This window comes from Lynx canadensis, chromosome B2 (genome assembly GCF_007474595.2).
Source record: "Lynx canadensis isolate LIC74 chromosome B2, mLynCan4.pri.v2, whole genome shotgun sequence".
NCBI lineage: Eukaryota > Metazoa > Chordata > Mammalia > Carnivora > Felidae > Lynx > Lynx canadensis.
In genome coordinates, this window is record NC_044307.1 from 21,048,671 (window position 1) to 21,066,836 (window position 18,166).

At 39.5% G+C, this 18,166-nt stretch overlaps 1 protein-coding gene across 5 annotated transcripts in view; it reads left to right on the forward strand.

Annotated features, from left to right (window-relative positions):
• The window catches only part of CAGE1 (cancer antigen 1), a 57,280-nt gene that overhangs the window by 36,933 nt on the left and 2,181 nt on the right, over positions 1-18,166 (forward strand). For 4 of the 5 annotated variants that reach the window (XM_032593126.1, XM_032593123.1, XM_032593124.1 and 1 more), the window contains 2 exons: positions 14,500-14,568; positions 16,998-17,037. In XM_032593126.1, coding sequence (XP_032449017.1) covers positions 14,500-14,568; positions 16,998-17,037 — 109 coding nt within the window. Of the gene's footprint in view, positions 1-83; positions 421-14,499; positions 14,569-16,997; positions 17,038-18,166 lie in introns of those variants that run through there. The other variant, XM_030314891.2, reaches the window with a different exon arrangement.

Here is an 18,166-nt window from a genome sequence, read left to right on the forward strand (position 1 = left end):
TTGAAAAAAGCTTAGTTTTTAATTTTGTAAACATTTACCGGTATTTTATTTTGCTCTCTGGCTTACCAAGTTTATTTTTTTAGGCTCCTAGAAAGAGGAAAAATGTGAAGTTTTTATAAATAAAGGCCATTCTTCAATCAAATAGTCTGCTCAATGTCTGACTACTTGAATAACCAGATTTTCATCTTCTTTTCTCAGAGCTCCCTTTGATTTCAGGGAGGGGGGCGGTGACAAACTTAGTGAGAAACATCCAAAAATTTCTGGAGCTATTCCATGGTGTTCAGGTAAAATAACCTTGCAATGCTTAATGCTTAGACTTTATTCACAAAAAGTTTTGAATGCACACCAAATGAAACATACATGTATATATATATATCAAGTGCCAACTAAACTCTCTCATGAGAATGAGATTCAGCTTGAGGCGTCTGGGTGGCTCAGTCAGTTGAGCGTCCTACCCTTGATTTTGGCTCAGGTCATGATCCCAGGGTCATAGGATGGAGCCCCACATCAGGCTCCACTGTGAGCACAGAGTCTGCTTAAGATTCTCTCTCTCCACCTCTGGCACTCTTTCTCTCTCTAAAAAAAATAAAAATAAAAATAAAAAATAAGGTGCACCTGGGTGGCTCAGTCAGTTAAGCGTCTGACTTTGGCTCAGGTCATGATCTCACAGTCTGTGAGTTCAAGCCTCACATCAGGCTCTGTGCTGACAGCTCAGAGCCTGGAGCCTGGAGCCTGTTCGAATTCTGTGTCTGTCTCTCTGCCTGTCCCGTGCTCACTCATGTGCGCTGTCTCTCTCTCTCAAAAGTAAATAAGCATTTATAAATAAATAAATAAAATTCTGCAAATTTTTTTCACTTATTATCTTCATTTCTCATATGCTGTTTCTTCATCCTTCCCCCAATTTCATTTATACTGTGCTGGCTATCACTAAGCTTAAGCAAAAGGTCTTACATAGAAGGCACATAGAAGGCACATTCTTACATAGAAGGCACACCCCACATGTGAACTTTCTATAGGGCTAACTCACCACAAGATAACTAACTGAAAGACAGTTCGGGTATTTGTACCTTGGGAAGTTTGTTTTTCTTTCTTATTATTGTATCTAAGCAGAATGAATGTTAAAACAATTTTCCCATTTTTCAGACTGACACTGACAAATTTTAAATTTGAAAGAGGAAAGGAGTGTTAATTATACACTGAAGACAAGTAAAATAAGACTCCTCCTTAGCTTGTAACCAAGAAAACTCAGCCAATGTTCAAACATCATGGGCTCATGAAATATAGAAATAACAAATAACCTAATATTTCTAAACCAATATCAAACCATCACTCTGGCCACATTTCTTTGCCCCAGTCATTTTTAAAATTCAAATTTTTTTGAACTTACATTTCAGAAAAGTGACTGATCCACTTTGTGGCCAAGAAGAGATTTGAGGGGCACCTGGATGGCTCAGTCAGTTAAGCATCTGATTCTTGATCTCGGCTTAGGTCATGATCTCACAGTTGATGAGTTCGAGCCCCACACTCTTCACTGACAATGTGAAGCCTGCTTGGGATTCTCTGTCTCTCCCCTCTGCCTCTGCCCCTACCCCGCTTGCTCTCTCTCAAAATAAATAAACTTAAAAAAAATTTTTTTTAAAGAAGAGATTTGGGGTGCTTGGGTGGCTCAGTCAGTTGAGCGTCTGACCTCGGCTCAGGTCATGATCTCACGATCTGTGAGTTCAAGCCCCGCGTCGCGCTCTGTGCTGACAGCTCAGAGCCTGGAGCCTGCATAGGATTCTGTGTCTCCCTCTCTCTCTGCCCCTCCCCCATTCATGCTCTGTCTCTCTCTGTCTCAGAAATAAATAAACGTTTAAAAAAATTAATAAAAAATAAAAAGAGATTTGACATCTGGGTTCTATAAATTTTACTAAAATGGTTGTCAACTGTGGATGCTTATTAAAATTCCTTTGAATGCTTTTTAAAAATATCACAGTGCTCACACTCTACTCCCAGATGCAGTAAACTAAATAACAAGTGGGTTCTGGGCATCAGTGTATTTCAAAAGCTGTCCAGGTGATTCTAATGTCTGGACAGTTCAAGAACCACTGCCAGATATCATGTGAGTTGATTTGCTTTAAGTGATAAGAATCATCATTTTTTTAAAATCAAATATAGTCTCGGGGCGCCTGGGTGGCGCAGTCGGTTAAGCGTCCGACTTCAGCCAGGTCACGATCTCGCGGTCCGTGAGTTCGAGCCCCGCGTCAGGCTCTGGGCTGATGGCTCGGAGCCTGGAGCCTGTTTCCGATTCTGTGTCTCCCTCTCTCTCTGCCCCTCCCCCGTTCATGCTCTGTCTCTCTCTGTCCCAAAAATAAATAAACGTTGAAAAAAAAAATTTAAAAAAAAATAAAATCAAATATAGTCTCTTACATTCATGAAAGCAGTTTTTTTAAATTATCATGAATTAGCTTTGATCTTTAAAAATATTTTTTGATGATTTTATTTATTTTTGAGACAGAGAGAAAGCACAAGCTGGGGAGGGACAGAGAGAGAGGGAGACAGGAACCGAAGCAGGCTCTGCACTGACAACAGATATCCTGGTGAACTCATGTGAGATCATGACCTGAGCAGAAGTTGGATGCTTAACTGACTGAGCCACCCAGATGCCCTAGTTTTGATCTTTTTAAAAGGTGTATGCTACATCAAAAATTATCAAATACATCATTAGAGCAATGTTTCTTTAAGGTGGTGCTATTCTGTTAAAATTTAGCAGTGTTTGAAGTATCTTTAAATATTTTCACTGGATATACTGTAAGTTTTCAATTTACATGCCTTGAATTTTAGAAACAGCTGCTTGCTTATAAAAGCCGTTAATGACACTTGATTTTTATAAAAGACTAAATAAAAGAAGGAACTTGGTGAGATCCATTTTGCACATGCAGCCAGAGTAATCTTTCTGAAATATAAATCAATCTGATCATGCCTCTTAAAACACTTTTAGTGATTTCTTCCACCACTTTTAGATAAAAGAAAAATCCTTAACATGACCTAAAATTTTCTTCACAATGTGGTTTCTGCCTGCCTCTCCAGTCTCATCTCCGCACTCCCTGCATTGCCTTCAGCCACACTGGAGATGTTATAGCTTCTCGAATGCATCACATTCCCTTTGGCCTCATAACTTTAGCATAGGCTGTTCCACCTGGAACGCTAAGGCTACCTGCACCTCAGTTATCTCCTACTGTTCTTAAAATCTCCACCCAAATGCCCTTTCCTCAGAGGTATATTCACTGTCTTCCCAGTCTGAGTAAGGCAGCTTTTCCGTAATGCTACAGAGATTCAAGTAACCAAGCATCTGTCTCCCTAACACTGCTCTCCCTGTAATACCTGTGGCCAGATCAGTTTCAGGTATAAAAGTACTGCTCCATATATTCCTGGTTCAGGGACAGTTTTCTATGGAATTTTAGACTTGTTCTCTGTACCCTCCTCCCCATCACATCTATGACAACATCTTGGTGAGAGGTAGATCCTCTCACAAAAATATCCCAGTTCAGGGTGCCTGGGTGGCTCAGTTGGTTGTTAGGCTCAGGTCATGATCTTGTGTTTCATGGGTTCAAGCCCCACGTGAGGCTCTGTGCTGACAGCTCAGAACCTGGAGCCTGCTTTGGATTCTGTCTCTCCCTCTCTCTCTGCCCCTCCCCCCCCCAAATAAATAAACATAAGCAAAAATTTTTTAAATATCCTGGTTTAACATACAGATGGCCAACAGGTACATGAAAAGATGCTCATGTCACTAATCATCATACAAATCAGAACCACAAGGAGAAGACACCTCACACCTGTTAGAATGGCTATTAACAAGACTAGAAATAACAAGTATTGGCTAAGATGTGAAAGAAAGGCAACTCTCATGCACTATTGGTGGGAATGTAAACTGGTGCAGCCACTGTGGAAAGCAGTATGGAGGTTCCTCAAAAAATTAAAGATACCACTACCATATGATCCAGCAATTCTACTTCTAGGTATTTATCTGAAGAAAATGAAAATCACTGCAGCATTATTTACAATAGTCAAGGTATGGAAACAACTGAAGTATCCATTGATGGCTGAAAAGAAAAAGAAAATGTGATGTACGTATGCAATGGAATATTATTCAGCCATAAAAAAGAAGGAATTCTACCATTTGTGACAACATGGATGGACCTTGAAATGCTAAATGAAATAAGTCAGAGAAAGACAAATACCATATGATCTCACTTATATGTGGAATCTAAAAACTAAAACAAAACAAGCTCATAGATACAGAGAACAGATTAGTGGTTGTCACAGGTAGGGGGTTGGGGGGGCGGTGAAATGGGTAAAGGGGGTCAAAAGGTACAAACTTCCAGTTATAAAATAAGTCATGGGGGTGTCATGTACAGCATGGTGACTGTAGTTAATAATACCATGTTGCATATTTGGAAGTTGCCAAGAGGGTAAATCTTAAAATTTCTCATCATGAGAAAAAATTTTTGTAACTCTATATGGTAACAGATGGCAACTAGACTTATTGTGGTGATCATTTCACAATATATACAAATATTAAAGCATTATGCTGAACATTTGAAACTAAAATGAAGTTTTATGTCAATTATATCTCTCTAAAAATTATTTTAAAAGCCACAAATTAGATAGCACTATTTCAAAGTGCATTAAACCCTTGAAGAGCCTCCCCTCACCCTTAATATAGATGCAAACTCTCCACTACAGCTGCTAAAACCCTGCATTTTTTTTTTACCTCATACTCTTTCTCCCACCTCATCTTGGTCTCTCCTTACCTATTCCTTGTAGTTGCTAGAACTTGGCAAGACTTGTCTGTCTCAGGGCATTCACACTTGCTCTTTCTTCTGCCTAGAATGTTTTCCCCTGACCTGACATTTTGCCCTTCTCAACCTTTAGTCTCTGTTCAAATGTCACCTCCTCAGAGACCTTCTATGACCACACTATTTAATGTGACCCTTCTTCCAGTCCCTCTGTATCACAGAAATACATACATACATAATACATGCTCAATGAACAGGATAGACAGTAGACTGGTCACTGAATAAGAAAGAATAAGTGAGTTAGAAGAGAAAAAAATGCATACACTGTATTACACAAACATATGAAATAAAGGTCAAGTGAAACTGCTCAGAGGAATAAGATCCAAACTACCTGGAATTTCAGAAAAAGAGAATGGAATGGTGGAGAATAAACTATGGAGGATTTTTCAGAACAGGATAATGTAAAGAAACCAAGACCTAGAAATGTTGTTGTAAAATTAAAGAACACTGGATAGGAAGAGGGGATCTTAAAACCAGGCTTAAGAGAAATGACCTTATCTGCAAATGCAAACCAGCTTGACTGACCTCTGTCCTGTGGATAGCAACAACAAAAGCCAGAAGAGAGTGGAATACTGTCTGTGAAGTGCTGATAAGAGTCACTGCCAACCTAGAATGTTTTATCCACTTGAACTCTTGAAGAAATGCAGATAAGATACAGAAACTTCAGACAAAAACATAGATCATTTCTTGACAATAAGACTTTACTGCTAGAAACTTCAAAATGAAATGAAAACAGAGAAATGACAGCAGGTGCAGCAGAGATTAATTATAATAAAAACTTTATACCAATGATTTTGAAAAATTAGATGAAATGGAGAGTTTATAGAAAAAATATTAAAAGCAAACAAGGACAGCCTGAGAAGCATAAATGATAAATTAATTTCATCATAAACATAGATACAAAACTTCTCAACAAAAATAAACAAACTGAATCCAGCAATGAAAAGAACAACAATGCTTCCTGAGAAAATTGAATTTATCACAGCAATGAAACATTAAAAACTATTAATAAAATCCACCACATTAACTGATTAAAGGAGAAAATAGCATTTCAATAGGCTCAGAAATTCTACAGCAGTATACATTAAAAATATTTTTGTACAGCTCATGACAAAAATACAAATAAGGGAATCTTGTACTTTTTTTTTAAGTTTATTTTTATTTATTTTGAGGGAGACAGAGACAGCATGAGTAGGAGAGGGTCAGAGAGAGAGAAGACAGAGAATCCCAAGCAGGCTTTGTGCTGCCAGTGCAGAGCCCGACACGGGGCTCAAACTCACAAAACCACAAGATCATGACCTGAGCCAAAATCAACAGCTCAATCGACTGAGCCACCCAGGCACCCCAGGAATCTTCTACTTTTTGATTAAGGGTATGTTCCCATCCCATGCCCTCCCAAAACCCAAAGCCAATATAATAATCAATTGAAACACTGTAAGTATTTCTTTCATCTGAAAATCAGGAACAAGATAAACCCATTGTTGTTGCCAATTCTATGTAGTAATATGCTGGCAGTCCCCACCAACATCCTAAGAAGAGAGAAAGAAATTGAAATTGTGAATATTAGTATAAAAGTAACAAAATTGTCATTATTTTCCAATGATATACTTGCCTACCCAGAAAGCCCAAAATAATCTACAGATGAATTATTGATATTTACAAATGACTTTAGCAAAATTGACAATCATGAAAAACTTCTAAAGTCAATTTAATTTCTTTACACTATAAATAAACTAAATAAAATTTTAAAGTCTATATCTAATAGCAAACAAAAGTTCCTTACAAAAAATGTCCATGAACTTTGGAAAGAAATTTTTGTCCTTATTGGAAGATTAAAGAATACATAAGTAAGTGGAGTGCAATAAAATATTCATGGAGTAATGAGTAGAAAGCTTTAATAATTAAAAAAAAAAAAATCAGGGCACCTGGTGGTACAGTCCATTAAGTGTCCAATTCTTGACTTTGGTTTGAGTTCAAGCCCTGCATCAGGCTCTGTGCTGATAGCAGCGGGCTCTGTGCTGATAGCACAGATCCCCTCCCTCTCTCTCTGCCCCTCGCCCACTCATGCTGTGTGTGTGTGTCTCTCTCTCAAAAATAAATAAGCATTAAAAAAAGTTTAAAAAGATAAATAAAATTCATATGGAAATTCAAAGGGCCACAGAATGGTCAAAAGAACTTTGAGAAAGAAGGACAAAATTGGGGGAAAACCTGATTTTAAGACTTTCTGTGAAGCTACAATAATCAAAACAGTGTGGCATTGATGTTAAAATAGGAAAAAAGATCAATTGAACAGAATATGGAATCTAGATACAAACCCACACATATATGGGTGACTGATGTCTCATAAAGGTGTAGACGTGATGAAGTAGAGAAAAGATTGTTTTGACACATATGGTGCTGAAATACTTGGATATTCATTTGTTTAGAAAGAAAAACTTTGGGGCGCTTGGGTGGCTCAATAGGTTAAACGTCCTACTTCAACTCAGGTCATGATCTCATAGTTTGTGGGTTTGAGCCCCATGTCGGGCTCTGTGCTGACAGCTCAGAGTCTGGAGCCTGCTTCCGATTCTGTGTCTTTCTCTGTCTTTGCCCCTCTCTGTCTCTCTCTTTCTCTCTCTCAAAAATAAATTTAAAAAAAACTTAAAAAACAGAAAAACTTTAATTTATACCTTGTACTACAGCCAGAAAAAATTCAAAATGCATATTAGATCTAAATTTAAGAGCTAAAACTATAAAACTTCTAGAAGAAATATAGAAGAAAATGCCTCTAACCTTAGGTTAGGCAATGATTTAGAAAAGACACTAAATCCATTAAAGAAAATTTGAGGGGCACCTAGGTGGCTCAGTCGGTTAAGCATCCGACTTTAGCTCAGGTCATGATCTCGTGGCTTGTGAGTTTGAGCCCCACATCGGGCTCTGTGCTGACAGCTCAGAGCCTGGAGCCTGCTTCCAATTCTGTGTCTCCCTATCTCTCTGCCCCTCCCTCACTCATGCTCTGTCTGTCTGTCTCTCTCAAGAATAAATAAACATTAAAAAAAATTTTTTAATAAAATTTGATAATTGTATTTCCTCAAAATTAAAAATTTCTTAGGAAAAAAAAATCCTAAAACTTATATAGAATCACAAAAGACCCTGAATAGCCTAAAGCAAATGTTGAGAAAGAAAAACAAAGCAGGAGACATCACACTTTCTGATTTCAAGCTATATTTATAAAGTGATAGTAACCAAAACAACATGGTACTGGAATAAAAACAGACACATAGACCAATGGAACAGGACCAAGGGCCCAGAAATAAACTCACACATTTACAGTCAACTAATATTTGATAAAGGAGCCAAGAATATTTAATGGAGAAAAGACAGTCTCTTCAATAAATGGTGCTTAGAAATTGGATATTCACATGTAAAAGAATAAACTAGAACACTCCTTTCCACCATTCAAAAAAAGAACTTGAAATGGATTAAAGACATAAATGAAAGACTAAGAACCATGAAACTCCTAAGAAAAAAGATAGCTTAAAAAGCTCCTGGACAGGGACGCCTGGGTGGCTCAGTCGGTTAAGCGTCCAATTTCGGCTCAGGTCATGATCTCACAGTTTGTGAGTTGGAGCCCCACATCAGGCTCACTGCTGTCAGCACGGAGCCCACTTTGGATCCTCTGTCTCCCTCTCTCTCTGTCCTTCCCCCTCTTGCACTCTTTCAAAAATAAATAAAACATTAAAAAAATTAAAAACAAAAAGCTCCTTGACATGGGTCTTGATTTTTTTAGATGTGACACCTAAAGCACAGGCAACAAAGTAAAAAAATAAAGAAGTGGGACTACAGCACACTAAAAACTCCGCATGATAAAAGAAATAACAAAATGAAAAGGCAACCTGCAAAATGGTAGAAATATTTGTAAATCATATACCTTATAAGGGGTTAAAATCTAAAATATGTAGAGAACTCATACAACTTAATAACAGGAAAACAAACAATCCAATTTTAAAATGAGCAAAGGACCTGAATAGGCATTTTTCCAAAGAAGATATTCAAATGGCCAACAGGTACAGGAAAGCATGCTCAACATTACTAATCATCAGGGAAATGCAAAATCAAAACCACAATGAGATATGCCTTCATACCTGTTACAATGGCTGTCATCAAAAAGACAAGAGATAACAGGTGTTAGCAAGGAGATAGAGAAAAGGAACACTTATGCACTGTTGGTGGGAATATAAATTGGTGCATCCACTATAGAAAACAGTGTAGAGGTTCCTTAAAATATTAAAAATAGAACTACCACATGATCTACAAATTCCATGTCCTGGTGTTTATCCAAAGAAAATGAAAACACTCAAAAAGATATATGTATCTTTATGTTTATTGCAGCATTATTTACAATAGTTAAGGTATGGAAGCAATCTAAGTGTCCATAGATGAATGAATGGATAAAGAAAATGTGTTATGTACACACACATGCACACACACACACACACACAGAAGAATACTATTCAGTAATAAACAAGAAGAAAATCCTGCCATTTGCAACAACATGGATGAAACTTGAGGGCATTATGCTAAGTGAAATAAGTCAGAAAAAGACAAATACTATGTGATATCCTTATATGTGAGATCTGAAAAACAAAATAAAAGAAAACCAAACCCATAGAAAAAGAGATCAGATTTTTAATTAACAGTGGTGGGGGATGTGAGGAGGCATGAGAATTAGGTGGAGGTAGTCAAAAGGTACAAATTTCCAGTTATAAGATATGTAAGTACTTGGGATGAAATGTAAAACATGATGACTATAGTTGAACATTGCTGTATGGTATATTTTAAAGTCCCTAAGAGTAAATTATAAAATTTTCATCACAGGAAAAAAACTTTTACTCTTTTTTAAAAGTTTATTTAATCTGAAAGAGAGAAACAGCATACATGCCAGAGAATGGGAGAGGGGCAGAGGGAGAGAGAGAGAAAATCTTAAGTAGGCTCCACACCCAGCACAGAGCCCAAGATGGGGCTCGATGCAGGACTCTATCTCACGACCATGAGATCAGGACTTGAGCCCAGATCAGAAGTCGGACACTTAACCAACTGAGCCACCCAGTTGCCCCTATTTTCTCTTTATTTTTCATGTATTGATATGAGATGATGGATGTTGACTAAACTTATTGTCGTTGTGGGGAAATAGGTTCTACTTACATAAATGGGTTAGAAAAAAGCTTAGGGTGGAAAGCCACCACCACGGGGCAAAAGCACTCGAGATTAGGTAGTGAGATATTGTAATGGGATCATGAGTACTTTCCATTCTGACACCAATATACTATTGTACTTTGATCACAAACTCCACTTGCCCTCAAGATCCTTTGCTTACACACAAGTTAATGATTACTATCTGATTGTTTTCTTCCATTCACCATGTGTGTAAGATCTTGTTTTCTTCACATTCGCCACATGGGTAATATCTTGTTTTCTCCACGTTCACCATGTGGGTAATATGTTGTGAACTCAAATGCGGAGACGAAACCCCTGTTTGGGGCTCTTGTCTCCTCCCAGACATTAGCCTCTCACATATTCAATTCTGCATCCACTGTCTTGCTGGACAAGAGAGAACTCCAGGCTCATAGTCTGCAACATGTGGTAACCATTTCACAGTATGTATAAATCAAGTCATTATGCTGTACACCTTAAACTTACATAGTGCTATGTATGTGTCAGTGTGTCTCAATGAAACAAAAAAAAAAAATTAAGCTTCTGCTCTTCAGGAGACAGAGGAATGAAAAGACAAGCCACAGTCTGAAAGAACACATTTGCAAGTCTTATATCTGATAGAGAACTTTTATCCAGAATATATAACAAATCTCAAAACTCAGTAGTAAGAAAACAACCCAATTAAAATGGCAAAGATTTGAACAGATACTTCACCAAGAAGATGATGATGAAGAAGCACATGGAAAGATACTCAACATCATTAAAAGACAAAACCACAATGAATAACTCTACACAACTACTGGAAGTTTTCAAAGACTGACTATACAAAGTATTGGCAAGGATGTGGAGCAGCTGACCAGCTCAGACCATCCCAGTGGGAATGGAATATGACACAAGCCACTTTAGAAGCAGTCTGGCAGCTTCTTACAAAGTTACACAGACACTACTGTATGATTCAGCACTCCTATGTGTTGATCCAAATGAGGAGGAGATGACAATATTAAATAGGCCCCCTGTTTACAAACAGCTTGAGTTTATCATGGTTCATTATTAGAGAAAATGCCATGGAATAAGTCTTTGTATTTCTAGACTTGTGTACACACAAAGATGACTGTGCATGCCAGCTTTATTTGTAATAGCCCAGAGCTGAAAACAACCCATATGTCCCTCAAATGGTAAAATGATAAATTGTAGAATAGCCACACAGTAGAATACTACTCAGTGATTAAAAAAAAAAGAGAAAATGAATGAAACTCGTGGTACATGGCAACAACATGGATCAATGTCAAAATAATTGGACTGAATGTGAGATTCCATTCTATAAAATTCTAGGTGATGGAAAGTAATCCATAGTGAGAGAAAGCAGGTCAGTGGTTGTCTGGGGACTTGGGGGCAAGGAGGAATGGGAGTGAGGGATTACACAAGTACATGAGCAAAATTTTGAAGATGATGGATATGTTCACTATGTTCACTGTGATTATTGTTCTCTGGGTGAATATATATGTCAAACATCAAACTGCATGTTAAATTTGTGCAGTTCATTATATGTCAGTTATACATTAATAAAGATGTTTAAAAAACAAAGAACAAACGCCAGTGCTAACACAGACTTTACAATGGGTAAGTCTGACTTCCACTCCCAAGCAGGGACATCATGCCATCTGTTGGCTTGGTCCAGTTAGCACTTTCATTCTGCTGGATGGTGCTGCTCTGCTTGCTTGGCTTTCTGCATGAGCTGCCAGTGTCCTTCAAGGGAGGATATCACTTCCCCCATGGAAACCAATGACTCCATCTACCTGGCCTTAGGTTGTGACTTTTTGTCCTCAGCTCTATGCACAGGAGCACTGTGTATAAGTACATTACATTGGTGCTTGCAGCACGCTTAGAAGAACTTTTCACTCTCTCTCCTTTTGTACTTCTTTTTTTTTTAATCTTAAAAAAAATTGTTTTTAATGTTTATTTTTGAGACAGAGAGACAGAGCATGAGCATGAGCATGAGCAGGGGAGGGGCAGAGAGAGAGGGAGACACAGAATCCGAAGTAGGTTCCAGGTGTCAGCAGAGAGCTGAATGCAGGGCTCAAACCCACAAACTGTGAGATCATGACCTGAGCTGAAGTCAGACGCTTAACCTACTCAGCCCCTTTAGTCTCTCTCCTTGAGTATCCTTTTCCTCCACGACTTGGGCTGTTGTTTGTGAGCTCTAGAAAGACAAAGATTTATTCCATGGCATTTTCTCTAATAATGAAGTATGACAGACTCAAGCTGTTTGTAAACAGAGGACCTATTTAATATTTTCATCCCCTCCTGGATGGACAACATCTCCCCTTTAATCTTTGAAAACAAAAGCCTGATATCTCTGGACAATAATGCAGAGGTTTCAGAATGACACCCCATGAGGCATATCCCAAGGCAGATATGTTTTGTTTGGTCCATCTAACGTTTAAAGTACTTTTGAAATATTGCTAATATTTAAAAAGGAAGATTTCCTGTAAAGATTTAGATTTCCGTCTCTTCTTTAAAATTAAGATCTGACATCATTACTGCAACATTCCCACATGGCAACATCAGGCAACATCAGCCAAGTAGCAACTTTGTCCTTTAGGCAGGGAATGAGTATGATTCCCTCCCAATCAGATGGGGGCCCCCAAATGTGGGGCGACCAGACTGAGTGGAAGCCAGTGGCCTGGGAAATGAAAGAATTCACCTGAGGCAGAACAAAGGAGATAGAAATTTATTGAATACACCGAAGGGAGCAGTGGGCAGGACAGCAAAGGAGAGACTGACTGTCTGCCACAAGGTGGGGACTGTATTTAAAGAGGGAAGGTGAGGTGGTATGGTGACCAATGGAATTTTCCCTTTTTTGGAACTGTGCCTGGCTGTAAGTAACCCATTGGTCAGCTAGGGCTTATGGATATTTTGAGGTAGGCTGCCTGATGGGCCGGGTCTGTATTCAGCCAGGAGGTTGGGGTCACTGTGGGCCCTTTTGCCTTGATCAAGTTTTCATGGCTCAAGTCTGTTACTTAAAAGTGACCTCTACAATAGGGGCAAATGCTCTCTGGTTTGTCCAAATCCCCACTTAGCTGGCTTTACTCAGTTCACATACTTGCTTGACTCTTCCAAAGGCATTTGAGGTAATGACTTCTGCAAGAGAATTTTCTATCCTCCACAGATCTGTTTACTCTCCATAGTAGCCTGAAAAACAGCTTCCCAAAGACATCCAAATCCCATTCCCTGGAACTTGTGAATGTGCCCTCGTATGGCAAAAGAGACTTTGCAGGTGTGATTAAATGAAGGATCTTGAGATGGTGAGATTACCCTGCATTATTCGGGTGAGCCCTAAATGCAGTCCCAATTGTTGTTACAAGAGGGAGGCAGAGAGAGTGAAGTTTGATGACAGAAGATGGCAATGTGATCAAGCAGCAGGAAGAGTAAAGGCCATGTGCCGAGGAACCAGGAGCCAAGGAATTAGGACAGAGGCCAGAGAGAGGGAAAAGGCAAGGCAAAGAAGGCTCTTTCTGAGCCCCTGGAGGGAGCACATCCTTGCTGACACTCTGACTTTAGCCCAGTGTATCTGATTTCAGACTTCTGACCTCCTGAACCGTGGGAGAATAAAGGTGTGTTTTTCAAGCCTCCAGCTTTGTAGTCATTTGCTGCAGCAGCCACAGGAAACTAATAAACTGTCCCTGGATGGGAAAGGGAATTTGGGAAGAGACTACTTTAATTGAATTTGCCCTCCTAAAGGCAAGAAGGGAACCTGCTTGTACCTCTCTTGCTAAAAGCCATAAAAGTAGAACACAAGTAAATCTCTAACAGGCCACCTGCGTGCTGTGATCCTTCCTACGACACTATTACACATTTCCCCCATGTTAAAGCAGTTCACAGCTCAAGGGTTGTGCTTTTAAAAAAAAATTTTCTTTTGAATGTTTGTTTATTTTTGAGAGAGAAAGAGCACAAGAAGGGGAAGGTCAGAGAGACAGCGGGGCAGAAGATCTGAAGAGGGCTCTGCACTGACAGCAGTGAGCCCAATGTGGGGCTTAAACCCACAAACTACAAGATCATGACCCGAGCCAAAGTCAGACACTCAATCTCTCAATCGACTGAACCATCCAGGCGCCCCCAGGGGCTCTGTTTTTAACATGTTATTCCCAGGATCATGTTGAGTTTCCTTGAGCAAAGGGATCAGTTCTCTCGCTGTCTGTGTAAATGAATAGAACGTCTGTCACTTTATAGGTTTACTACTATCTACTTTCCTTCTTCACTACTGGAACCTATAAAGGAAGAAATTAATTAAATAATTTGAGTTGCTAGGAAAGAATCCCAAATTCTCATACGGTGAGGTGGATGGATGATATACAGGAAGCTAGATCACCACTTATATTTATCGTCTCAAATCCCCTAGTGAGTCCAACAAAATATTAGTTTAGAAAAGTCAGTTTTAGTCATAAAATCCAATTGTTTCTTCCTTCAGTTTAGAAAAGAGAAATAAACATCTGGAAGATTTAATTAGGAGGCCCAGAGAGAAAGCAAGAAAATCAAGGTAAGTTTTCTCTTTGTTTCTAAATAATAATGTCTTTAACTTTAAAACATAAGTCTAATGAATAATACATTTAAAAAACTTTTTTTTCCTTTTCTTAATTTAAGATACACTGTATGCAAGTGCTTGGTATTTTGCCTGGCATAAAATAGTTGGTTGATAAATGTTTTTTGTAGAACTTGAATTGGAAAGCCAGAATACCTGCCCTCATGGAACTTACAATCACCTCTAAGGAAGATGATATAGAGATATGAGCTAATATTTTGTCTGCACCAAAACAGCTTACATATATATCTTATGACCAGATTTTCTTACACTAATATTAAATCTTATAATACATACATTATTTCTGTAATTTTGATGCTACAAGGTATATGCACAAGCCCTATGGGGTTGATTAAGACCATAGCAGGATATTAAAATGGGATTCTTCACGGCCTAGTCCCTGAGGTGCTAAAAAAAACAGTTATCAGTTCTCAAAGTGAGAGTGAGTTTCCCCATGTGCAGAGTTTCTGAAGGAAATTGCAAAGAACTGCTTTCAGGACTCCTCTATCTCTTGGCCAGATCCAATGTATAAAAAGTGTGGAGAGTGGGGAAGACTGGAAAAGAAATTTCTTTGAATCCATCATATTGTGAGCTCCCATTGCCCCCAAGTAATTCTACCTCTTTTGCTTAAAGCCTGGTGTGGGGGTTTCCAGAAGATCAACTTGAGAGCTTTGATATGCATGCCCTAAAAGTTGGGAAACAGAACACCAGTGACACACCATGCCTGAGATAACTAAAGCAAGCTGTGGCAGATCCACAGAGGGGCTGTGATGGGGTGGCCTGTTCTCTCTGAGCTCGTCAGCAGGACAAAAGATGTGTGTGATAGTTTCTTAAGAACCAGACAGGAGAGAGTTGAGTTATCTTGGGCTCTGCCCAAAGCTGCCTGGAGGGCTACCAGCACCAAGAGGCCAGAAGGGAATGCCAGATTTTTAGAGGCTGATGGAGTATCAGGTGACAACCAGAAGGGAGATGCATCGGCTTTGGTCAAGGGAACTGTAGGACAGAGGTCCCTAGCAGTGGCAAGCTCCACAGACGCAGTCAGCTTAGCCACTACAAGCCGAGACTGAAGTCACCATACCAAGTAAAAATGTCCCAGCACCTTACTTCTCCTCCCTCCTCCTGCAAATGGAGGAGATGGTGAGTGAAGAGGGAGCAGAAATTGACCCTCAATGGCAGGTGGTGCTCCCAACTACATGCCTTAGCTTGGCAAGGGGGAGGAGAAGTCCTACTTTTGAATGAAGATTAAAGGATTAATATGCAAGACCGGACCTTCTGCTTACTGAATTGAGATTGTGTTCGTGCCCCACAATGAGGACTGACCTCACCTTAGAGTTAGCCAACGACATCACTGGGCCTGCTGCATATTCAGCCAATGGCAAAGGAAAAGCTTTCTTGAGTGAGGAAAGTCCAAAGCAGAAATGGGAAGCAGATATTAAAGTTGAGTTTTGACTATGTCATGAGTCACGAATGTTCAGCATACCATTTGCAATACAACTATGTTTTGAGAATTAAAACCCCTTAGCAGATTATCCTACTATTTGCAAAGTGATAGGTTAACTATGATTTTTCCCCCTAATATGAAAGAATACAATCTGATGCCTGGCATATTACAGATGCCCTATAGTTGCTAATTTAAACTGAATATGAATCTTCTCTGAATTGCTGTCAGAAACTGTGGAATATTTTTCCCATCCTTATTTTAAAATAAGAAAATTCGCATATAAATTCACAGATTTCACTAGTACAGCTAGTTGTTTATTTAGCCTATTTTCACAGTGGATTTGAGGCCCATTTGTGTAAACTTCGAATGGCCTTTGAAGCCAGGGGGTGAGCTGGAGTAGAAGAGCCCTTTCCAGCTGGTCAAGGCTGTTTCTTAGAAAACTGGAGACTTACAGGAGCCTTCAGCCACCACCGTCCTTGAAGCTTCCCCTCAGCATGGGAAACACGCTTTAGACTACCTCTGCACTGCCTCAGAATTGTGGTGCTCCTGTCGCTGACTGTCTTCAGTAGTGGAAAGAGTGGGAGATTCGGAGATAAAAGCGAGCACGTTAATAGTTTCAGATGTCTTTTTTTTTTTTTTTTTTTTTGCTTCTAGTTCTTCATCATTTTCAAGAGCCAGAATCTTATCCTAAAGAAGTCCATGAGAATGTTAAAACACAAGACTGTGGCTCAATATTTTTATTTAATTGCAATGAGACTGATCCATATATTACACACTGAAAACCTTTCTCTGAATCTTCTAGGTGCTCATAGTTCTATCCTAAATGGCAATTCCTCCTTGAAAGTGAAGGCAAGAACATATTAAATAATGGCATACTTGTTCACTAGGGTCTCTATTTTAGCCCACCACTTTTTTTTTTTTTAACGTTATTCTCTATCTCCTACAGACCAAGAAGATTAGAATATCATCCAAAGTCCTTGACCGTGGTAGGTCATACTGATGATCACTATAAAGAATGTTCTGTTTCCATGTAATTTGACCGTAGCACAAGATTAAATAGGAGTTCCTAAAGTTACATTTCAGTAATGTTCAGTGTCGCTTTCCTTTCTGTCCTCAGATGAGGCCTCTTTGACCTCTGATCATCATACATCCTGTAACTGGGAACCTTCCTTCTGAAATTTTCCTTGTATTCATCCTCTTCACTGCATCCCTACAGCCACTGCCACATGTCAGGCCCTCATCATTTCTCATCCGCCCTATGACAGTCATCTCCTACTTGTTTCTGCCTCCAGCTTGGCACCCCTTCCTTCCATCCTCCACAGAGTAGACAGAGTGATCTTTCAGAAGCAAAAAGGATGATGCCCCTTCCCTACATAAAACCCCTCAGTGGTTCCCACTTGCATTCTGGATCAAATCGAGCTCCCTAGCACAGCATGTAAGGTCCTCTATGATCTGGCCCTCACCCTCCTATCCAGCTTTCTCATTCACTGCTTCCTCCTTGTCGCCATACACCAAACCACATCTAACCACTTGCCATTTTCCAAACATGCTGTTATTTTTATGCCTTCCTGGTATGGCCCATGCATCTTCCCCTGCCAGGAATATTCTCTCTCAATTCCTTTTCTCCTCTTACTTCAGTTCCCACCTCACAGACTTATAGACCAGTTCAAGCTCCATCTCCTGTATAAAGCCTCTCCTGCCCTGTCTCCCACATTCAACTGACTGGCTTCCTACCACGTGCCCACACTGTCCCCTTTGATAAAACAGCACCTGCAACATTTCATTACTGTTCTCTACTTGCACATCCCTTAACTTGACTAGAACCCTTTTAGTGCAGGGATTGTCTCATATTCATTTTGGTATCCCCCAGCACCTATCCCCTAATAGGTACTAAATAGAAGGGGGTGTTAGGCAGACTCAGGACCCAGGACCAATGCTACCCATGGTGGAGTAATTCCTAATATAAGATGTAGCCACTGGTGCCCTTGTCCTACCCCAGGCCAAGGGTATGTATTCATGAAAACCTGTGGCCTATTTGTGATATAGCTTTATGGAAGAGGGGTATAGTCAAGGGCATGTCTGTATATGCTCCACTGAGACCCAGCTGTTCTAATA